General features: G+C 41.6%; 1 protein-coding gene and 1 long non-coding RNA gene across 11 annotated transcripts in view; one reads left to right on the forward strand and one right to left on the reverse strand.

Moving 5' to 3' along the window:
- ANTXR1 (ANTXR cell adhesion molecule 1) overlaps positions 1–24673 on the forward strand; it is a 233380-nt gene that overhangs the window by 112247 nt on the left and 96460 nt on the right. For all 10 annotated transcript variants that reach the window (XM_039852461.1, XM_039852454.1, XM_039852452.1 and 7 more), the window contains exon 13: positions 12183–12278. In XM_039852461.1, the coding sequence (XP_039708395.1) occupies positions 12183–12278 (96 nt within the window). The remainder of the gene's footprint in view (positions 1–12182; positions 12279–24673) is intronic.
- LOC120594441 (uncharacterized) lies at positions 10643–23124 on the reverse strand. Its single transcript, XR_005650578.1, has 3 exons — positions 22923–23124; positions 20451–20529; positions 10643–11942 (listed from the first exon to the last, which is right to left on the reverse strand). It is a non-coding gene; the product is annotated as an uncharacterized LOC120594441 (long non-coding RNA).

Consider the following 24673-nt stretch of genomic DNA (forward strand, 5'->3'; position numbering starts at 1 on the left):
TTTTTTTTTTTTTTTTTTTTTTTTTTTTTTTTTTTTTTTTTTTTTTGATTAAAAAGCACTTACATAAGTGACAACTAAAATATTTCTGGGTTTCTTTTACGCACTACCTAGCATCAAGAAAATTTCATTTGCAGACCAAGGAAGTATGAAAGATGAAGCTAAGATAATTTTATTTTCCCCACATGGTTGGAATTCACGGTCTTAACAAAGGTACCTATAAGGCCCAAAGTTCTTGAGATTGTATATAAAAGGTGCAAACTCAGCCAAAATTAATATCTAACAAATGCTTCATGATAGAGTCCGACCTGGCAGCCTTAGTTGACTGACCCGCTGGCCTTAAAATTTGTGAATCCCCTGATCCCTCACAGATAAAAATGTTTGCTGATGAACAAACATTTTTAGTTCACATTTCCTCACTCCAAGTAGAGTTATGCCCGTTCCTACTTCTGCGTCTTCGATCATATTTCGCCTTCCTTCTGGAATGCCCTCTCTTATTCTCTCCACCTACCCAAGGCATGCCCGAGGGTGCCTCACTGGCCTTGGCAAGCCTCCTGAACTTTCTCTGCTCTGAGCTCAAGCGCTGTGGTTCATAGCATCATTTTGAGTTGAACTGCACAGAACCTGTGCTGCTTCTAAACGAGCCCATGAGTCAGTCCTGACTTTCTAACTGGACTGTGATATCATCTTCCAAGACTGGAGGCTGACTTTCTTCACCTTTCTGTGTTTCCTTCTGCTAAGCATGTGTTGGAAACTCACTGTAAAATGATTTGTTGGTTCCTAATACCCTATTATGCAGTTTAGAGACATCGTTTTAAGGAATTGATCACCTATTAATCACTGGTAGCATCTATCTCTATGAGGCACCACCTAAATCATAGCTATGGCTTCTGCCTTTCTCATTTCATAATCTAAAGCAACAGCCAACAGTATTCAAAAGGTATGCTTACTTAACTGATAGTAGATAATACTAATGCTGACTAATACATGAGGGATGATCAACAAGACTAATTAAGCATATACGTTAGATAAATAGCTACATTAAAGGCAAATAAACAAATTCTTGTATCTAATGAAACAAAAAAACAAAAATGAGAAATTAGGCTTTCCTTCCAGTGTCATAGTATTTGAATATTACTAAGCAACTTTCTTTATAATCTTATTTCAACAGGAACTAAGAAATTCTGAGCACTAATGAGCTACATCTTGTCTGCATTATTCTCTAAAAACTGGTTTTGATTAATAAGCTCTATGCATTTTATGGAGAGTAAGGAAAGTGCTGAATGAATCCAAGATTAACTATTATTCTCACCATTATGAGTGACATGAAATGTCTCTACTAGGTCAGGGTGACAAGAGGACCAGATGATGCTGGGAAACCTTGATATAGAAGACCTCAAATCTTTCATTTGTAGGAGTGTGGCATCGATCTTCCCCCTTAATCACATACTCATGATGACTTATCTAAATTCTTCTTGTATTATTCGTATGAGGCATAAACTATTAAGATTAATAGCAAACTAGACTTTATGTCTAAATGATTGCTACTCTTTCAAAATATTTACTTAGAAGATCATACTCTTTCTCAAACAACCCTGTCACTATGCCAACTATTTCCTGAACTCTTGCTCTGAAATTGCAATTACTGTAAAGGCATGGTATTTGAATATCTTCAGTAAGGCAATAGGAGAACGTCCTCATCACTTGACTTCAAAACCACCCCAAAAGTTGTAGGAATCTGTTCTGATGAATGGTGGGTTATCAGTCTAGGAAGCTACTTGATGGAAAACAAATCATGACTAAAAAGGTATAAGACTTTCCTTTTTGCAGCCCATAGATTAGTTTCAGTTCCAAGGAAGGTGTTTCAGAATGCTCTGAGCAATGGCTACTCCATGGGAGCCTCCAGCATCCAAAGCCACTAGTTTGGAATTCGATTCAGTTGGATGTAGGAGTTTTGCCATGTGCATTATATGGACAGTCTCGTTACTTTATAGCTCTGTTTTTTTAAAAGAGTTCCATAGGGCTTAATCAAATATCTTTTTCTACATTGCCTACTTTATAGATTAAAAAAAAAAAATCCAACATCTTCAGTGTCTATCAATTTTATTCCCATTTCTCACCCGGATTACTTCTCAGGTAGCATGAATGAATCATAATATTTGACTATGTTTTGCCCTCATTAATGTCGTATCAACTTTAATGAAGGCTATTAAATTTACCATTGGAAACCCCACTTGGATTTCCCTTTCCTTGACACTAGGATGGCAATCTGAGGGCCTGTGGTTTCCCAAATATGTAAACTGGGATCACCCACCAATATCATAGCTCCAGTCAGAGTTAGCATGATGTTCACAGAAATCAAATTCATTTACCTAGGCCAAGCCTGGACACATCACCAGGAGCATGGCCTGAGCAGGGAAGCAAGGGGAGAATGGAAAAGGAAGTCACATTTACTGAAGGATGGCCATGTGCCATGATCTCTACACATACCTGATATCATGTTAGTATCAAATCAATTCTAGAAGTAGAAATGTCTCAATTTCATATACGTAGAGAAAAGGAGGTTAAGAGAGGTTGGCTAACTTATCCAAAGTCTATATATTAATAAGTGGAAAAATTAAGATTTAGATCATCCTTTCCCGATTCCAAAGCCCAAGCCCTTGGCAGTGAGAATGGCGGCAGTTTCCAGGGACGGGGCCATGTAGGGGGAGGTGAGCAGTCGTGGCAACACTGGCTCTAGTGCCATTCCTGCCACCCACCAGCTGTAGAAGGTGTTAGCTTGCTAAAGCCTCATTCCCCTCAATCTAATAGTTTGGTGACTATTTAGTCTTCCTATCTTTGAAACACTGCACTAGGGCTCAAAGTTACAAAGATAAGTAAAGTCAGACATAGTCCTCTAGGGGTTTACAGTTCAGTGAGATAGACTAGCAGATAATTATATAATTTCTATACAGTAGATACTAAGATAGAGACCGGGTACAATGGGAGCACAAACTCAGCATTCAGTGGTAGTATTTACTTGTATGTGTTCCACACCCAACTACAAGGTCTATGATTGCACAGACCATGTCCATCTGTAATGCTAGTGTTTGTAGAGGGCCCAGCAGATAGTAGGTATTCAAAAAATATGTAAGGTATGAATGAATCAGCTGGTGTCTGAGCTAAGACCTGAAAGAGGAGAAACAGTCACCCAAGCAAAGAAAGGAAGAAAGGGTGTTTCAGGGAGAAGAAAATGAGGACAGCGAAGTGTGTACGGGGGACTACATGCAATTTCGTCAAAGCACGAAGTATAAGGGGGGAGGTAGTCAGACTGGAGGTTGGAGAAATAAGAGAGGCCTGGTTATGAAGGGCCTTGTCTGGGCTAATGGCTCTTGTTCCTAGGGGTTCATAAATGGATTCTGGGGATTTGATGGACCCCTGAAACTGTAACTAAAGTTTGTGAGCTTGTGTGTAAATGTGAATGTGTACTTTTCTGAGGAAAAGTACATTAATCAAATTCTCAAATGTGAAAAACTTCTACAGACAATGAAGAGCTGTTAAAAAGTTCATGTATGGTCAGAGCTATCATAATAACATTTTAGAGAGATGACTCTAGATGCAGTTACAGAGGATGGAATTCGAGGTAGCAAGAATGGTGATGGGGAAACCAGTGAAGAGATAAATGCAACTATTCAGGAAAGAAGTAATAGGATTCTAAACCTAATCAATGGTACTGGAGATGGAGTGGATATGGACACATTCATGAGGTACTTAGGAATTCAGAGGAGTGTATGTACTGATAGAGAGGGTGACATCAGAGAAGAGAGCGAGAAAGAAAACTGACATTGACTTTTAGGTTTCCAACTCAGGTTGATAAGTCAGACCATTGAATGAGGAGAGGAGAACAAGCAGCTTTGAAAGGGAAAACAAGGAGCTCAGTTTTAACTCATGAGTTTGAGGTATCGATTGGACCTACCAGAATGACCTTGACTATGATCCTGAAGCATGAGGAGAGATCTAGGCTAGAGATCAAGTTTTAAGTCACCAATATCTAAATGAGAGTTTAAACTATGAAAGGAAATGGAAAATATTAGGAAGAAAAACCACAATGGACCAAGAGTGCATGCCTGAGTTGTACAACATCATAAACGCCACTGAATTGTATACTTAAAATTGGTTAAAATGGCAAATTTCGTGTTTATGTATATTTTTATCATAATTTTTTAAAGTCGGGGGGAGTATATACACTTCAAGGAAACTAAAAAGTATAAATTTTTCTTAAAAAAAAAAAAGATGGATCCATGGTTCATGCCACATTTAGAGGACTGAATACAAGGAGAAGCCCATGAGGGAGGTAGGTAAGAAATAATCAGAGATAGGATGAAGGAGACTCAGGAGAGTATTGTCACAGAAGCCAGGGGAATAGAATTCCAATAAAATGCAGGGTGGGGTGGGTGGAGAAGTTAGATAATCGCTACAGCTACTTCCAGAAATAACAGTCAGAATATATGAGCTCTGGGAGAGAGAGAATTTTGGTCTCTGGACTTGTCCATCCAGAACTCCTCAGCAGCAATAAAATGATTTAAATTTCATCTTTCAAAATAAAACTTGTCCATGCTCTGCCAGTTTTGTCTGGGCAGGAAACAGAACTCAGACCAGCTGCAGAGGAGGGTTCTAAATTCCACTTCAGAGCACTGGAATGACTCCCAAGTGCCAGCCTCTGCCCCAAGAGGGGAGAAAGCAGCCTGCAGCAGAGGGAGGCACAGCAGAGTCCTCCAGCCTTTCATCGAGGAGCTGACACTCCCATCTGCCTGGACAAGTCAACGTGTTCCTAGACCCTTTTCCTTCTTTGGTATTTAGACTGAGCAAGTTGCTAGGAAATTACAGGTTAAAGACCACAGCTACCTCTGGCTAGAGGGTCTCTTTCCCTTGAAGAACTTTCCAACAGTGCTTTAGAGACAACCGCATCAATACCAGAGAGAGAGAGGGACAGGAGCAGAGGTGGAAGAAGATAGAAGAACCACTGGGGAACCTCGAGCCATAGCATACTGGCGTTGCGGTGTCCCAGGGTGCCCCATGGCATCATCAGTTACCAACTGGATCCAGGAAAACAGCATTGCCAGTTTTTAAGCTCTATTGGATCATCAGCTATTTTCTTGTCATATTTTTGGCAGAGTTTGGCTAATATCTCTTCAATGTGGTAGAATAAACCTACTAATTCATTCCTTTATGTTAAATGTTTAAAAAGCAGTCTAACCATGTGAAAGAATCTGAGTATCTTCAGTAAGTCAGTGTTAATGCTCAGAAGATGCCAAACCGAGCATAGAACTGTGGCAAACCCACTGCCCATCACCGAGGGTTCTCGTAACACATTTGCTAATAATTTGTGTCTACTCTGCTGTCAAAGGGTAATTGTTACAGTTACCCAGACCCATCCTGGGGTAAGTTAAAATAAGAAATATTGAGGGATCACTGTTTTGGGGGGCAATAAAGCATGTGACAAATAGAAATGAGACCAAAAAAAATGATAGATGAAAGCTTCAGTATTGCCTTTATTATTGTGGGCTGGAGACTGCGGCTGAGTGTGGCAGTAAGTGGACTGGAACTGAAGCCCAGAATTAAATAGATTTAGCAGCCTTGTCGCGGGCATGGGGCCTGTCTGGGGAAAACTTAAAACTACAGAGTTACGGGGAAGCCAATGAAGCTTAAGCTTCATTGATGAAGCTTAATCTTCATCAAACGGGATCCCCGTTTGAAAGGGTCCTAACATGCTCAGTTTACTCCGGTCTTATTTAATGAACCGGTAAAGGGGAAGAGAAAGTCCTGGGGTAAACACACAGGTGCCCTCAACATGGAAGGACACACAGGAGTGGGGAGAGACGCGCTCCCTCCTTAGCTGAGACCGCCATTCAGGCTGAACCGAACCACAGACCCCACCCCGCGTTGGCTCCAAAAATGCCCCACGCCTGGGCATCAATCAGAATCCCAGTCCAAACCCAACTTTGGGATGGAGGATTTCACAAAGGTTTTTGAAGTTGGGCTTCTCTCTGTCTCCCACTAAGTCCTCCCCATTTTATCCTCTTCCCTTGACCCTGGCAACTCACAAACGAAACCGAAACAGCAGCAATGCTTGGTGCTCTGTTGTCCAGAGACCTGCCCCTCTCTTATCCCACTGCAGGAGGACCCAGACAGGAGCCCTCCCTTCCATGCCATGCATCAGAAATCCAAAATTACCTAGAAACCCAGCAAGTAAGAGATATTTTCATTATTCAAGTTTCCAAATCCATACCCTTGAACACAATGCCTCCTTCCGTGTCTTAAAAGAGATGCCCTCACTCGGTGAGCTGAGAACAGGAGAAATTAAAGAAAAAGCCGTGATGCAGATTTGGCCTTTCAAGCCAGGCAACCTTCAGGGCAGGTCATCCCAACAACAAAAGGTCCACTTGGAGGAAGGAGCAGGGCTGGGTGAGACCTGCCCTCATGTTGAATATTCCGTGTCTGCATGCTCACCTGCAGGCCTCTGTGACAGTGCATCATACTGCAGCCTTTGACGGGTGGGAAAGGCATAAAACTATTCATTGAAGAAAATGCCTGATCCCCCCCAGATAGAAGATGCTTGCTTTACCACCCGCTTCCTTTCAGCTCTAGTCACACACACCCCGGAACACCCCCATATCCTGCCAACATGTTTTTAAATTAAAGGGCCATGTTGATTTTTTAAACTTGGTTTTCTCTTTTCTAAATAAAATAAGAATTTAACTTGTGTTGATATTTAGGTTGTTGAAAAATAACGACGGTAGGAATCAACCTTGGCTATTTATCTGCTGCTTTCTTTTCCTCTGAAATCTCTTTCTAAAGTTTCCAGTGAATTGCATGCAGGGCCTGTCCAGCTCTCACTTTGTGTCATACAATCAGGTCCGTGCATGTTCCTGCTTCAGGCTCCTCCACCTCAGTGAGCACTCTCAGACAGAGAGCCTGGAGTAGAGCTGTGCTTCCAGGCTTGGGGGCAGGCTCATGCTGAACTTGTGAGTTCTCAGAAGCCCCTTCTACCCTTCCAGCTCACCCCCCGAGACAGGGCCTGAGTAGGCACAATTCCATAAGAGGGGTCACTGACCTCAGTGGTTTCACTCAGACTTATGGTAGTGACCATGGAGGTCTGGGGGTGTCTCTCCAGTCCTGGCCAGCCTTTGCCCTGGTGAAGGGAGGCAGCAGAGGCCTAGCCATACACAGGTCCTGAGGCACGCCCAGAGCTGCAGTGAGTCCATAACTCTCCTGGGCTCCGATCCAAGAAGCTTTTAGGAGCAGGTGGCAGTTAGCACAGGGTGTGCCAAAAACAGTGAGCCAGGACGTGAGAGGGCAAGTCAAAGGCAAGAGTCCAAGAGCAGGAAAACAGAACCCAGAGCAGAGGCAGATTCTGGGGTACCAGGCTATGCCGTGTGTGCTCTGGAACTCTGAACATGCCTCCCGGCCACTGGAGCCTACTACTCAGCACCCAGGGGGCTTCTTTATATGGGACTTGGTGAAGATGCAGAACAGTTTAGAATACTTGAACTAATTTCAAGAGTGAAGCAAATACCATTCACTAAACAGTGTGATGCGTATGTATTTCTACACTGCAAACTGATATATATTCAATGAGTAACAGAGCCATCCTTACAGTTGTCAGTTCCTCTTCACAAGGTTATTGGTTGAAGCTCCAGGCCAAGCTCATGTTTAAGGGGAAAGAAGGTTCTGTTCCTTCCCAACTTCACTCTGAGTACACTTTCTCCTATGTGACACGTGATCCACAGTGGGCCACGTAGGCGAAGTTTCTTCTATCAGAGCAGATACGGCAGTTACAAACACGGTTTTAATCTCTCATGCAGCTGCTTAAAGTTTAGTCTTTAAATTACAGATATTTTTTAAGTGAATTTTTATAAATCTGACAACATAGTGTAACAGTTAAGTGAGAGGGAGGCAAGATTCTAAAGTCAAACAATAAAATTTTGCAAAATTAAAATTGTGGGCATATAAATATATCTATAAGTGGTTTGTGGAGGTTCTTGGGTACATTTACATACCTTTGCTGAATCTCCATTTTCCTTACCTACGAAAGAGGGGAAAATAGTCCCTACAAAAGAGACATTAAAATTAGGCTCATTTAATTAAATGAGATGATGTGTATGTAGCACTTTGCATGGTGGCAGGTATGTAAATAGCGCACAATAATGATCAGCTATTGTAAGTAAAATCAGTGCTGATCACACCATGAAAATGCAAAAGTTTCAGAAGGAATGACCCCGAAAATGTCATCCTAAATGACTTGGGCAGATTAGCAGGCGCCCTTCACCTGGGCCTTTGACCCCCAATCTTTCCCTCTTCAGGCTTGTACTCTACAGCATCCAAGAAACAAATCTGATCACAGTGCCCCTGGGGCTAAATATGCCACGGTCACCTTTGCCCCAGGATAAGAGCCAGTCTCCTGGCTTGGCTTACATGGCCTCTCGCAGTGGGGACTCCACCTCCCTTTCACCCTCAATGCCGTGCACTTTGCGTTTGCCTTTCTGTACCAGAATGCCAACTTCTCGGCCCTGCAGGAGGGCCCGTGTCGCCTCCTCTATGAAGTGCTAGTTCGCAGGCACTCAGTTCTTAGCACTTGCTTAGAGCAATGACCTGCTGGTTAAACCCGTGAGCTGTGGAACCAAACTGCCCAGGTTTAAATTCTGGTTTGTCTCCGTGACCTTGGGCAAGTTTCTTCACCTGTCCTTGCCTCAGTAATTTATCTATAAGATGGGAAGAATAGTATTATTGAATTCATAAGGTCATTAGTGAGAATTAAATGAGCTAATATGGAGAGCATGTTAGTATATAGAATAGTCCTTGGTACATAGTAAACGCTCAATAAATATTAGCTGTACTAATACCAGTTATTATCATCATAATCATTATTTCTGTTCAACAAGAACAGAAGCTCTTTAAGCATTGAAACTGTCTATTTTATTTACTGCCTGGCACCTAAGAAGTGCTAGGTACACAGCTGTTGAACAACATACAGCCCCCTGCCTGTGGTTAACTACTTATACATCTCCCTCAGCAGATCGTGAGCGCTTTGGTTCTGTCTAACCAATGCAGTATCCCAGAGATCTGCTCTGTGGGCACAGAACAGACCCTCAATAAATGTTTGCTGAACGAATACATGAATGAACCTCTGAGGTTGTGTGTACCTGTTATCTCTTAGTAAAACATAAGCTTCAGGTCTAAGTTTATCAAAACTCCATGCCCTTTGTTCGGTGTTAACTATTGCACCACTTAAATAACAGTTCCTGAAAGATCATGAAAACCAGGCAGTGCGGTTGGGGGCTCTGTGTGGGGCTGTGTCTAGAGCAGGAGAAAGTTCTACCAGGAGTTCCTGCCCCTGGGCATATCCCCTCCCCCGGCGTCCCTCGTTGCACCTGCTCCTTCCTGAGTCCCATGCTGTCCTCCTCTGCTTCAGCCAGGGAGAACTGCGCCTCATAAGGGCACAATTCCAAGCCTAGCTGGAGAAAGGCCAGAGGTAACTTTGTCCTAATCCAGGAAGTCTTCTCTCAGCACAGAAGGCTCCTCTCTCTGCTTTTGAGCCAGGTCCTTCACCCTTCCCACTTCACAGGAAACCTTCTCTTTCTTCCAGAAGGGAATTTAAATATTTCCCCACACTCCTTAAGCCTTTCTGCTTCAGTTCCTCTACCTAAAGTGAAATATAAAATCAGGAGGGGGAGATTGTACATAATGTGAATAAATGTAGTCTGTAGTCTTCACTTAATTATAACTCAGTATAAAAGACTGCTGCTTTATAAGCCTCTCAGTAACCAAAACCATTTATGATTCCAAGTGCAAACAGATTTATGACCTGAAATACCCATCCTGTTTGCTGTCATGGGGAAATAGAGGGAGGGTGAGCTACAGCTCAATGTTTGACATGATAGCTTTCATCTCAATCGCCCAGCCACGTCTGCTTACATCTTATAGCTCATTTTATCCTCACGTCAGTGCAGTGAGGCAGGTAATGTTTAGTATCTCCATTTTATGGGCATGGAATGCAGAGACTGAGAGATCAAGAGGGTTGTCCTTAACTAACAATAAGTTTAGAAAACACACGTGATTTCTTTGTGTCATCACTGAGAGCATCACTCTGTGCTGTAGCTCATATATAAATGTTGCGGATCCAGAGACATCCTCTCTACCACGTCCATGTCCATCCACTGGCCCCTGTGCTCTAACCCCACCCACTGCCCACCCCTGCACTTGCACTTGTAAGGCTACAGCTCCCTCAGGGACAGTCTGGCATTCCCAAGCTTTGGCTTGGGAGGCGGGTTGTTAGTTCCTTGGCTTTTTGGTCAGAGACATTCCAGGAGTAATAGCTGCCTTTAAACAGCTTCCAGTAGCCCCTGCTGAGCACTGGGATGGGAGTGAGTCATGTCCTAGCTCTGCCATTAACCTGCTGTGTTACCCTGCACAGGCCACCCAACCTCCCTTCTCTGTAAATGGAGGCAGAGGGGCAGCTTTTAGAATCTGATCATTCTGTGAATGGTCTCCCAATTGCAAATTTTTAAAGTACAACTTCAGTAGTTTATTTCTTCATTATGCTATGTTAAAGAAAAAAAAAAGGAAAAAGAAAATAGAGATTAAAAAAAGAAGAAAATTACCATCAACTCACTACCAGCAAAACCACTATTAATATTTTAGTAAGTATCCCTCATTCTTTTGCTCTCACTCTTGACACACACACACACACACACACACACACACACACACATACACAAATCCATTCTTTAGACCAGGGATGTTTTCTTATGTCATTTGAATATTATTTGAAAGCATAATGTCTATATAATAATTGATTACATGGTATTTCTATAATGTATTATTTGGTTATTCTCTAATTGTTAAACATTTAGGTTTTCCTTCTATTATTTTCTTATTATTAATTATTATTATTTTTATCATCATCTGTGCAAATATACTTGATTATTTTCTTGGACTAAAAGTGGAACTTCCAGCTTTATTCAGAAGAAGAACCTATAACAATTAATACCTAGGACAGTTTGCCCCTCACCACCTCCCCTCCTGAAAGTTGTACCCCTTTTCGATCCCGGCAGCCAGGAGGGAAGGAGAGTAAAAGGGACTTAAATCTGCTTCGCGAACCAGCAGCCCAGAACACCAACACCAAGTAGGATCTCTGTTGGCTAGAAGTTCACAACCATCTCAGGCCACAGCAACCATGCCTATTTTCAGGACTAGCCTAGGCACATTCTGAAGTGAGTGTAATTCATCTTGGGTGCCTGCCTCACCCCCTGGCCACCACATAACCATGTGATGTGACTGCTGCGTTGACTCAGCCACCGCACCCCTCCCTCCCAGGTTCAGCAGCAGCTGCTCCAGCTTTCACTCCCTGGAATCCATCTGCCCTTTACTGCTTCTTCTTTTTTTTAAAATTAATTAATTTATTTTTTATGGCGACATTGGTTAACAAAATCCGAAAAGTTTCAGCTGTACATTTTAACAGTAAGGCATAGATATATTTACACTGTGTTTACCTCCCATAGTTAGATTTCTTTCTGTCATCACATATTTGACCTCTTTTTACCCCATCTACTACCCGCTTCCCTCTCCCCGCTACTCTATGGTTACCACGAGTCTATTGTCCATGTCCATGAGTCTCTGTTTGTGGCTCTGGACTTTCCATCCACAGCCTCGTGAATTGGTTACATGCATCTATGTGAACAAGTTCTGGGCAGCAGGCTGAATCCTGAGTAGAGCTGTCCTGAGTCCAGCCCAGTTGGCGGCAGATCCAAGATGTGGAAGGGTGTCACTAGGCAGAGGGCGATAGTCCAGAGGCAGATGAGCAGTGATCGGCCACCTCAATGCCCAGTTACATGGGCAGCCACCTGCGCTGTCTCTTGCAGGGTTGCTTCTTTAGAATGTTGCTCAAAGAGAAGATCCAGGCCTCACTGAAAGAAAAAAACATCTATTTCTCATGAGAATTGGCTACATAGAGCGAGTTGCCCAGAATGATGGGCAGAGTTTCAGCTATTTGCTTGGCAAACTGTGCTCTTCTCTGGGCCCTAGATCTGTGTATTGGTTATGGGAGGGGGAGACCACAGGAGTTGCCTTGCCCCACCCTGGGCTCACGTGCTAGTTGCACGCATGGCCTGCCCCATGGCTGACCGCCCTCTCTCTTGGCCCCACAGTCCGATGGCTCCATCCTGGCAATCGCCCTGCTGATCCTGTTCCTGCTCCTGGCCCTGGCTCTCCTGTGGTGGTTCTGGCCCCTCTGCTGCACTGTGGTAAGTGTCCCAAGCTGCTCCTCCTCCTCACCTCAAGCCTTGGGCCACTCAAAGCAGAAGGTGACACAAAGTGAACGGGTCCATGAGTAGGATAGGGTGACAGAAAAACATGTAAAGTTTGAGGACAAATCTTGCATTGTTTATATAATTTATACAAAACTGGCAAAAACTAACATTGTCCAATGGACTCACAAGTCATTAAGAGTCCATATGGCTTAGAGAAGTGAGGTGGCCAACGGGAACACATTTTAGGTAGGACAGCTGAGGTGGATGCTCTAGTTCCAGTACCTAGGAGGGATCCACAGAATACTGTAAATGATGAGTGTTATTTGACATTTAATAAATATTTACACGTGTGTAGAATGGTACGTGTGTGCACACACACACTCACACTTGTTGAGTTGTCCTAGCTGATACTCTTCCAAGACCACCTGGTCTTGGCAGCTAATCATAATCAGCCCATCCGAGAGACTGTCCTCTTTATTTTTAACAATTAAGAGTGGCACACATCTTTATTTCTTTACTTTTAGCTAGCATTTATAGGACGCAGCTGCTGTATGCCTAGCACTGGTCTAAGCACTTCTGCTACAAGATCAATAAAAGCCAGCCTCCTCCCTTTCCTCATCATCTGGAGCCAACACATAGCTCTGACCAGTGTCTCCATGAACAGCTTAGGGTTTGGAATAAGCCATCATCACCTGCCGTGCCCAAATGATAAGTGCCTCTTTATCAATTTTAATTCCCCGGCCCCTAGACTAGGAAAAGCTCAAACTAAGTAATAACTAAGTGAAGGCAAACACATGAACTCTCATATGTCTAGTTCTAGCAAGTGCCCTGCCTTTATACAGTGTCAGAGCATGCACTATAAAGCCCAGGTGAGTTTGAAGTGAGTGCTGCTCTGCTGCTATGGCATCTTCCATTTCCTTATATCTTAGTTCTTCCAGGGAGGGTCTTACAGGGCCAAAGAGACAGTGAGCCTGTCTAGCCAAGAGCTTGTCACATTTTATCTCTGCTATCTCTGAGTACTCCAGCACTCAGTATACAGTGTGAGTGACTCACATTCGCGTGTAGAACTGAGTTGAACAAAGACCATAAACTCATAGAGTGCTAGATTTGAAATGGAGGGGGAAAGGGCTGTGAATGACATTTTAAAGAGGTGGTAAATAAAAGAGATGAGAAACTCAGCCAGAGTGAGGATCCGTGTGGCAGGGACTTCTGGAAAGAAAGAGGCTCTTGCACCAACAGAAGCCTCTGGGTGAGGGGAAGAGACGACTTAGAGTAGACAAGAACATGTGTGTGCAGGGAGGCACCCACGACGGGTGTGAGTCTCGGGCAAATAGTGCAATCCAGACTGGACTGATTTCACCAAGATTTTAAACTGATTCTTACCACAGCAGCCCCAAGAGTTAATGTTGTTTTAAATACTTAAGGCCGTATAGCCATTTTATGTTGAGGATCAAAAAAACCCATGTCAGCCAGAGTGCTTTCTATAGTGACTCAAAAGAAAAAGAAAGCACATTTTTATTTTCAAGTCTGGAACTTGAAAAAACCTTGCAGTGGGCTCTTAAAGAAAGGGGTGGTTGGGGTGATGGTGATAGTTGTGGCGATGGCAGCAATGAACACCAGGGCTTCTGTTGTAGTAGGCATCGCCCTTGTTCACCTAGTCCCTCTGATTATTTAAAAAAAAAAAAATGGTTACATCTGAGTGAAGACAACTAGGAGCAATAAAACAGCCAAGCAGTGCTCCACCGCTTACTAACTGTGTGATGGTGGGCAAGTTACTTAACCTCTCTGTGCCCCAATTTCCTCATATGTGTAATGAGGACAATAAGCACCAACCTCATAGGTAGATGGTAAATATTAAAGAAGTTTATAAGTATACATTGCTTAGAAACAGCACCTTGCACATAGTAAGTGCTGTGTATTATTATTAATAATATTAAAACTATTTACAATAATGGGAATATATTACTGTACTGTAGGGCATTCAATTTATATTAATGGGAAATGTCTCTTTTTCTGGTTTATTGAGATATAATTCACAGATAAGATCGTATAAGTTAAAATGTACAACATAGTGATATATGTATATATTGCAAAATGATTACGATTACCACAATAAGTTTAGCTCCTATCCATCACCTCACATGGTTACAAATTTTTTCCTTGTGATGAAAATTTTTAAGATCTACTGTCTGCAACTGTCAAACAAACAATACAGTATTATTAACTAGTCATCATGTTGTACATTACATCCCCAGAACTCGTTTATTTTATAATTGGAAGGTTGTATCTTTTGACTACTTTTATCCAATTCCGCCACCCCTACTTCTGGCAACCACAAATCTGATCTCTGTTTCTGTTAAGTTTGGTTTTTTTAGATTCCACATGTAAATGAGATCAAATAGTATTTTTCTTTCTCTATCTGACTTATTTCACTTAACATAATATCCTCAGGGATTTTCCATGTTATTGCAAATGGAAGAATATCCTTCATTTTTATGATTGAATAATATTCCACTGTATATATATCTATCACATTTTTTTATCCACTCATCTGTTGATGGCACTTAGGTTGTTTCCACGTCTTGGCCATTGAAATAATGTTGCAGTGAACATGGGGGTGCAGATATTTCTTTAGGATAGAGATTTTGTTTCCTTTGGATAAATAACCAGAAGTGAAATTGATGGAACATATGATATTTCTATTTTTAATGTTATAAGGAACCTCCAAACTGTTTTCCATAGTGTCTGAACCAATTTACATCCCCACCAACAGGGCACAAGGCTTGCCTTTCCTCCACCTCCTCACCAGCATTTGTTATCTCTTGTCTTTTTGCTGACAGTCATACTAACAGGTGTGAGGTGATATTTCATTATGGTTTTTATTTGCAGGGAAATGTCCCTTAATTAATGTATTTCGGTATTGGAAGCAGCGTCGTCCGAGGCCAGGTTATTTTGCAATATTCAAAAGATTTTTCAATGAATTTATCTGGTTAATTTATTTATCACGTTGCTTTCGAAAGCAGCCAGAATGTCTTAAGTGCTGAAGGATTTCTTTACAAGGAAAGGTCTTGGAGATTAATTTTCCTGTTTATGATATCTATAAAAACTGCCCTCACCCTAATTTCTGAAAACTGGCCAGAGTTCTGATGCTCGGTGTGCCCCCAAACCAAGTTTATCACTCGTTTCCTTGATGAGTGGTGATGCTCTAAGGGAGACAGAATAAAGCCATGTGTTTTGTAGAGGGAGTATGCAGGAAAGAGGCTAAACAGTGCCTTCCTCCACCAGGATCCTGGTTCAGAGGGTCCAGGAAGTTTCTTTCTCCCAAGTCACCACAGTTCTGGGACTAGCAGAGAGTGTCCTTGTAAATGATGGACCTGAAACCTTCCTCTGTCACTCTCCCCACTCTGCCCCAAGTGTGAGAAATGCCCTATGACCTGGTACCAAAGCTGCATCTCGATGATGGGAACTAATCAGAAGGCAGAAAGGGCCTGCAAAATGTGAGGTACATGAGATGTATCTCTGCTGTGCCCCTTCCTTCCCCTTCTGCAAAGTTTTCTCCAGGAGCAATATTCAAAATATTTAGCAACCCAGTTGCAAGACCCCCCACCTCAATTGTGCCAAACATTAACCTTTTAATTGTTAGATATGGGATGGGGAAGGTCATAAAGTCCTGGAGGGTGGCCAGGGTAGAAGGGGAAGTACTCAGGTCTCTACTTACTAAGCATAAAGAACATTTTTAAATGTAATGACCAGCATGACAAGACTAGGCATAGTCGGCACTATTAGGCCTGCCCTCTGCCTCAGCATCCTCTTGCTTCCTGCTGGCCCTGTCTGGAAAAAGAAATCTGAAGGATGAGAGTGACCGGTGCTACCTATTGCATTTTGCCTTCCCTAAAGGACCCCACTCCCACCTGGGCTCTTATCTTCCTGATTGATGAAATCTGGGTTAATTTATTGCCCTCGTGGCAGGGTATAATCTATTATTAATGACTTGTGGAGAGAGAGAAAGAGAGAATTGGCCAGACCCTTGTTCAAATCCTCTTAGTGCTTCTCACCTTGGTCTTCAGTGTCATTAGGTAAAGCTTTGGTTCCTAAGATTCCTACATTTATTCATTGACACAAAGCACTCACATTGAAAGAGAGAGAGGCATTGGACTATGCACCCTGGGTTTATTTGCATTTTCAAAAAGGGAATTCGAGGAGTCAATCTTTTACCCTAAACAAACAAACAAATAAAGCCCTGCCTCAGTTCCACAAGGGGCATTGCCAGAACCCTCTAAGTCATGTTTTGGCCACTTCATCTACTCATAAGTTTGGTTCAGTATTCCTGAAATCCCTAAATAGAACTTTAAAAAGAAGAGGCCTAGTAAATCTGAATGAGAAGATCACGAAAAAAGAGCTGAAATATATTAGAAGAGTAAATGTATGAATGGCTGGAATGTATAGAGAAAAAACAACAACAGTGAATCAGTGATATTAGAGCACTAAACTGTTCTAGAAAATGCAGAGCCTACCATCATCCCAGCCAAGAAGCAGTGCCCTGACGTGAGCCTGCAGCCCAGCTAGGGTGGCGGCTTCATGTACACAAAGGCCAATGGAGACCGGCTCCTCCAAATGAAGAATCTAGGGGATAGAATAAATGCCTGCCTGTTCTCTTAATATATCGAACCCTCTTCTGAACACCCTCAGTTCCCTAATTCCCACCTCACTTACGTTGCCCATCCCTACACCTAGATCGAGCAATTTAATTGTATATAGTCTCCTCTCCTGCTCCCAAGGTGCTGGTCACTTCAGAAGAGAACAACACCAGCATGCACGTTTATGAGTACCGCGGCATGCTTAGCAAATGTTACCAGTCTCTCTCCCAAACTCTTACCATTCCCCTGCAGATCCCTGTTCTACCTCTGACCCTTTCACTCTCAATAGACAACCTGCCCTACTATCTCAGTGAAAAAGTAGAAGCTGTCCTGTTCGAAATGCTTCCACTCCAAGCGACACATATACTTATGACCTCCTCCAACATTCCTTCTCCTGAGAAGCAGCCTTGCCCCTTCACTCTCTCTTTCCACTGTGTTCTTTATTTTGTTCGCTCTCACTTCATCTTTGCCTGTGGTATCTTCATCCTTTCCACTGTCTTTCTCTCCTCTGCCTACTCAAGTATACCAGCCTCCTTCAACCTTTTAAAATGTCTCATACCTTATTTCTCCTTTGAGCTACTCTCTTATCCTTCCCTTCCTCTTATATGCAAACTTCTTCGCAGAGCAGACCCTCCACAATTCCTCCCATTCATTTCAGCCACTACCCCCAACCTCCATCAGCACGATTTCTCGAGTCCATCTCTTGCAAGCCTAAATTCCCTGGCCAGCAGTCTCTCTTCGTTTTTCATTCTATATTAGCTCTTTCATCTGTAGGCACTGTTGACCTCTCTCTCCTATAAACTTCCTCCTCTACTAGCTTGTGCAGAGTCTTGTCTTACTTCTCTGTTCAGGTTTTCTTTGTCTCCTTCACGAGCTCTTCTCCCTCTATCTTTCATTCTCCAGGTTTGCCTTGAGACTTCTCTGCATGTTGAGCCCAGGCAATATTGCAAAATCCCATTACTTCAACTATAATGGATATGCTGATGGCTACTTATATGTCCACCCCTCACTGGTCTTACCTACAGAGGACCAGGCCCATAGTATACAGACCCAGTGGACATCGCAAATGTAGGCATCTCACCCTTAATATGTCCCAGTCTAAATTCATCACATTATCCCCAAAACTGCTCTTCATCAATGGGTATGTCACCATTCTCTGAGCTGCCCACACTAGAGAACACAGAGCAGTTGTCGATACCTCCTTCTGTCCTTCCTTGTCTTATCACACTTCAGAGTTGTCTGCGGTGTAGCCTCTTCTGTCACACTCTGTCTTATCTGTCACTTTCATTTGTACCCTCTGCCCCAGCACAAGCCCAATACCTGGCACTCAATAGTTACTTAATAAATTGTTGTGGAATTAATGAATGAATGAATGTCATTGCCTTAGTCTAGGAGTCTGCATTTCTAACTGCTCTTTTAGTCTTTCTTATCTTCGCTAGAGAAAATTTTAATTTAAAAAAAAGTAATCAGGTCATAATCCTACGCATGTCCCTGCCTAGAATCCTCTACTATTCAGTGTCTCCAAAATGGACTTTAAAATCCTTGACATGACACACGTACACCTATGCCAACCTGGCCACCACCTACTTCTGCAGCCTTTTCCCTTCTCATCCCTATGCATAGACTCTCTTGGCACCTTGTGCCTGCTTCCTTCATCACACTGACCATGCTGTTATAATTGCTTGTTTGTCAGTCTTCCCCTGTAGGCACAAGCTGTTGGAAGCCAGGGCTGTAGTTCCCCAGAGCATAACTGTGCCTGGCTCAAAACTGTTACTCAATAAATCTCAAAGTTTGTTGCGCAGCTAAATGGATGGTGCGCCATCTCCAGGCACACTCTCTTCTTTGAGGATCCTTGAACATACCACGTACGTATTTACCTCCATTTCTTTGCTCACATTGTATCCTGAAATAGTTGCTGAAATAGTTTCATCTTCTTTGTCTATTCTGTCAACAATTCTTCTTTCTTCAAAGTCTGGCTCACTGATCTCTCCATCTCCATAGCTTCCCACACACTTTTCCCCACGTGGGGAGAATTTGCTGCAACATCACTTGGTTTCCATAGTACTTTTTTCACACATCTATTAGAGAATTTTCTCACGATGACAAGTATTTATTCATTCATAAGTATATTTCTCTCACTATACTGTGAACTCCTCCAGGGGAAGGAGAAACCAGTCTCAGAAACTAATCCCAAATAGGAGTATAGGGCCTAGCACCTAGTTTGTATGTTTCCAAGTTGAACTAAAAAGCTAAATCATCTTGGGGGATGGGGAATGGATACAGAAAGAACCTACAAACCAACAAACTATATTACTTGGTAATTTCATGGGTGTTTGTATTACTATGTTTTATAACTTACAAATATTACATAACAAAATACATTTATATCTACATTTATAGTTTCTTAAATAAAATTGTAGAAGTATGCCCATTTTATTGGGAAGTTAATGGTATACAGGAACCCTGAGTAAAAAGATTTTGCTATATTTCGCATGAAAAGTTCCAGAAATTGGTTGCATAACAATGTGAACATAGTACTTAAAAATGATTAAGATGTTAAATTTTATGTTATGTATTTTTTACCACAACTAAAAAGAAAAAAATTGTGCTATAAAGTTGCAATTCTCTGTAATCCAACTAATTAAACCACACTAGTCAGGTCAAATCAAATCATCATATTTTTGTTCAAATAATGGCAAATATTTTTATTCAGTTCGTGTGCATGTATTCGGAATTTCTCTCTATATAAACAGAAGTCTGTTCTCTGTTGTTTTGTTTGTAATGGCCTTGTAGGTCTCTTATGCACAGTTAGTGCTTAAAGAACTTATGTAAAAGATCATGTTTAACTTACATTATTGAATTTCAAGGACAGTTCAACAAATAAGCCCCTTGGACATCTCCAAAGACAAATTGCAAAGGACCACAATTAATCTAGAACTTAATATGCCTTAAATTGAAATAAAATAAAGTCTGCAAATAATGTTCTCCACACCTTTAAGCGTAACATTTACTTTGCAGGGCCAGACAACAAAGCCTAACATCACCGAAGGGACTTATTGACAGTTTATTTAAAAGAAACCTGACTAGTACAAGCAGCTCCTTAGCTAGGCTAGACCCATTGTGCTTTCTGGAGCCCTTTCCGGCCTCCGCCCATTCCCATCTGGACACTTTTCACTCTGCGGCCTACGACATTATTTTTCACTAACACATAGCACTCTGCCATGGCCTGCCCTCACCTCTGGAACTCTGCAGCTCTCGCCCCACACGGCCAGTCTGTTTCACCTTCACCTTGCCCTCCTGGCTTCCCTCATCCCTGTTGCACTGGCCTTGCAGCTTCCTGATGGTCCACCCACCACATCCTCAGTCCGCTGGGCGAACTGGAAAGGAGTGAGCTGTCATTAAAGGCAACTAGATTCCCATAGAGACCTTATATCAGATAAAGATAAATCTATTCATCTTAATTTCCTCACATAAAAAATTAGAAAATTGGAATCATATTGCCTCTAAGGGTGCTCCCTTATAGTCTTACCTTCTATAAGTGAGTCTGCTCCTCCACTTCAAGATTCCCTGGCCTCTGGTTCTCAAACCTGGTTACACATCAGAGACATCTGAGGATTATATGATACAAGTAATCAGGAACACCATTTACAAATTCTGTCCACAAAATAGTAGTACCTACAAGATGTGAATAGGTACTTCAGAACAAGGAGTATTTAAATAATAAGTTCAAAAGACACCATTCAACTAAATTTTTACTGCAAGACTTCTCAGAGCCTTTAGTAAATTAATTTGCATCGTGAATCCCTAAACTTATTTTGACCCTGGAACCCTTCTTTACCTCTTTACCATCATCCACTGACATACTGACACCTGGAAGGACACTAGTATTCTGCCAAAGCCTGTTTAGAAAACATAATCCTAGACAATGCTAAAGTAGCTGATTCTCGGGTTCTGATATGCAGCCTCTTTCATACCCTCCTCGAAGGCTGTGTCAGTGCCAACAAACTTGCACATACTGTGAACATTATCAACACATCCTGTTTCTTGTGTGCCCTACTTGAATCCCACAGGAACTGCCAGTGGCTGACATCACCTTGCCCTTAACCCGGGCAGACCAGATGCTCTTCCTCCAAGCCTCAGGGAATCCGAATTTATGGATTTTTTTTAATTGTCTCACATACGGTTTTATAGTGACTCTGACATATCATCTAATAGAAAATATGCATAGCTATTCTTTGAAATTACCGTGTAAATCACTTAGGTCTTATCGACTAATATTAAAATTCCTGCCAGTACTCTCACTTTAGTTATTGGTGAATTTAGCCTTTTAAATAGTCCCAGTCTTAAGAAATGAGATGAGAGGTCAAAAATTACTTGAAATTTAAGTTCTAAATGGCAAAAAAATTTTTAAAGGTGAGCTCATTTCTTTGAAACTTTCTTGTTCAACAACTTGGCACTAGCCTTTGATAAACTTTACAGTGTAAAATTATTAGATTCAGGCAGTTCTTGGCCAGCCTTAATGCACTGTAATCAGCTGTGAGGTTTCTATTATAATTATGCTGTTTGCATAGTGGTATGATTCATTTATCTGCCATCACCTAGCATCTCATATTTCCTGGACATTTTCCACATCAAGTTACCTATTTTTTTGTGGTTTCTTGATTTTAATTTGAAGGATATTTATTATAAGGCTTGGGAATCAGAATGAAAGTCTAAAATATAACAGCGTGAGAACAAGCATCCCCTTCTATCTGTGATATTAAAACCCTTGTTACATGGCTTTTCAGATCTCAATTGGCATTTCTTCTATACACAGTTCTGTTCTGATGGCTCCTCTTTACATAGAACCTAAGAGATCAGGGAGGCAGCAGAGGAGTTGGTGTCGAGAGATCAGCCTAGAAGTCTTAGGATGTGCAATGTTTTAAGTCAAAGGCTCCAGATATTTAGGCATCTAAATACATTCATTTGAGCTAACCCCTCTGAGCATGCAAGAGGTAAACATTTGTGAAAAATCAGTTACTCTTGACTGGTGATACAGTGGAATACATAACAAAACAAAATTTTTTTAAAACCCTCGAAAAAATATAAGAGAAGTTGTTTTAAATGCCTAGCCAAGTTCACAAGAAAATAGGAGATATTTCTAGGGCCAAAATAAAGAAGGACCTGGAAATATGATGGTTAGCTGACTCTAAAACAATGGCAGTCCTAGGAGAGATTTTCTGATCTTAATAACCTAGACATTTTATTTAATAGCCTTACATAGGCCCACAAAAGTTTGGGAATTGGAATTGAGCCTCCTGCCTAATGCTCGGACCTCGAGTGAAAGGATGAGTGGGGGAGCGGGGAGTGGGCAGGGAGGTGTCTGTATATGTGTCTGTATCCCTAAGAATTCAGACCCATAACCTCTCTGGTTTAGAGTTCAATATATAGTACTTGGGGTTCTGTATATTACAAGCTGAGAAGTGGTCACAGTTTGGAAGTGTTTAGGAATCTACAGAAAGAAACTTGAATCCTCTCTGCCAGGTTGGTGCCTCAACCCAATCTCCATAGGATTCCCACAAAAAAATGCAAACTACATATGAGCTCATGAGCTCACAATCTAAAATTACCAAAAACTCCAAAAATATTATTACTCAGATTCCTTGGGATTTTACTATACATGGAAAGCACAAAAGACCAGAGAGCAGATAAGAAGTTAGAGCCTGTCAACGGTCTCTCCTTTGCTCTCTCCAAAGTTAACAACAGTTGTTAAGTAGCATACTTCGAAAGTTCTCTAAATACCATCGTTTCTCATATCACATGAAGGCTGTTCTTAAAAATATTACTGCATATGGAATTTCAGCCCTGTGAAAACAAGACTAATGGGAGAAAGAGGTGCAGAGCAGAATATTCAAAACTTTGCAATCTTATAAAACAATAAATTTTTAAAAATTAAGAATAAACTCAAAAATTTCATCATTTTTAGCATCTTAAATTCTTAATTACAATAATTCTACTTTACCTTGATTTTATAAAATAAAGACATGAAGTTTCCTGGTGGATATCAATATGGTGCAGCACTGTGGCTTTGCGTTACAGAGACAGGATGGAAGGAAGGAAGAACATTCTTAGATTGAAGTGTCACGACAACAGAGGTAGATGGCTGTGACTCACTGTCTTGTTATTCCTCAGCACCAGCTTAAAATAGAAATTTAACTTTTGTTGTTTTGCCAAATTCCTTTTTTCATAACAAAAAAAAAAAAGCTACTTGCGTGGTTCCAAATAAGGCCGAATGCCATGAAAGTGCTGTTTTGCTGCTGTCAGCATTATCGCCTTTTCTTCGACTCATGGCATGTGCTTCTGATCCCCTTTAAAGCAAATGATGCCTCCTGCAAGTTCCATTCTCGTTTCTTTTGTCTCTTCATCGCGGTCTCTGATGAAGTTCAGCGTGGGTCCCTTTCCTCACCATGCCCCATTTATCTCACCTCTCTCCACAGGCTTTACCATGAGCTTTTTAAGGCTTTTCTCCTTCATTCAGTCCCTGCATACTTATAACCGGGGCACACGTTCATGCTGAGGATGCTGTGTTAAATGTTTTCATGAAGAAAAGTATATAGCTCAGGGAACGATATATATTTGCATTGCACGAGGGTAAAAAGAATTGAGAAAGCCGATGCGGTGTGTGAGGTTTTGTGTGTTCCTCCCAGGCTACTACTGGCAGCTGGGCGGCATCTTCACATTCACCTGATATTACTCAGTGACACCAAATAGAATCAGCTCATACTTTAAAACGGTAAATGTCAGATTATGTGAATTTTACCACAACCAAAAAACTGAAATATATATTACCTTCTACTGTACCTCATGAAAAAAATCAGATTTTGAGCTAATGTGATTTCATAGTTTAGCGATTTTATTATCCAATTTACCTACTTTCATATAAACAAATTCATATATTACATACCTGTGTTATAACAAAAGAGGCTGTACATGTCATCCATGTTTTCAAGAAGCCTTCATAGAAATTTAGTTTGAAACACAAAGCTGGAAAGTGGATTTTTGAACCACAAGGCAAATGAATTTACTTAGAGTATGGGGGTAGGAGATAGAATGGCGTATCAATTAAGTACTGTAATTAACCTTGAGTCTAACTCATGACTCTAATGAGATCCCCATGATGCGTCCAAGTGTCAGAATGCCCTCTAAGCAATTGGGGCTGTTAGCATATTAATTACTAAAGAAACATTTACATAGTGAGTAGAGAGACCATACATTTCATATCACTGAAGTGCTTTTTGAGAAGCAAGGAAGTTTAGAATAATCAGAAGTGCTTTCTTTATCTTTTCCTTTGCAAGAATGCACACATATTCATTCAAATAGTGCTGAATAACAAGCACTGACTATGTGTCAGGAGTTAAAAGCTGCCTATATCTTAGAGTCCAGTGCGGAAGAAAGACAAGCAAATACATTTCAGTGAGTTAACTGCCAAAGGTGCAGACAGTGAAAGATAAAATCTGTGTCCCTAACTCCCAGGCCACCATCCTCCTGGGATTGTTTCAGGGCTGGATCTGGGAGTCCAGGCCATGCCAGCTCTGCCCACGGATGAGCACCGACACTCACCATGGGAAGCAAGAGAGTGTCTGCAAGCAGAGCTAGAGTTTCCTCCAGAGATAGTTCTATGTTTCCTCCCAGATGGGGCGCATGAGCAATGGAGACCCCATAGTTTCTGACAATAGAGCAGGGACACCATAATTTTTAGACTGAAACATTTTT

This window comes from Pteropus medius, unplaced genomic scaffold (genome assembly GCF_902729225.1).
Source record: "Pteropus medius unplaced genomic scaffold, Ma_sr-lr_union100, whole genome shotgun sequence".
Classification (NCBI taxonomy): Eukaryota; Metazoa; Chordata; class Mammalia; order Chiroptera; family Pteropodidae; genus Pteropus; species Pteropus medius.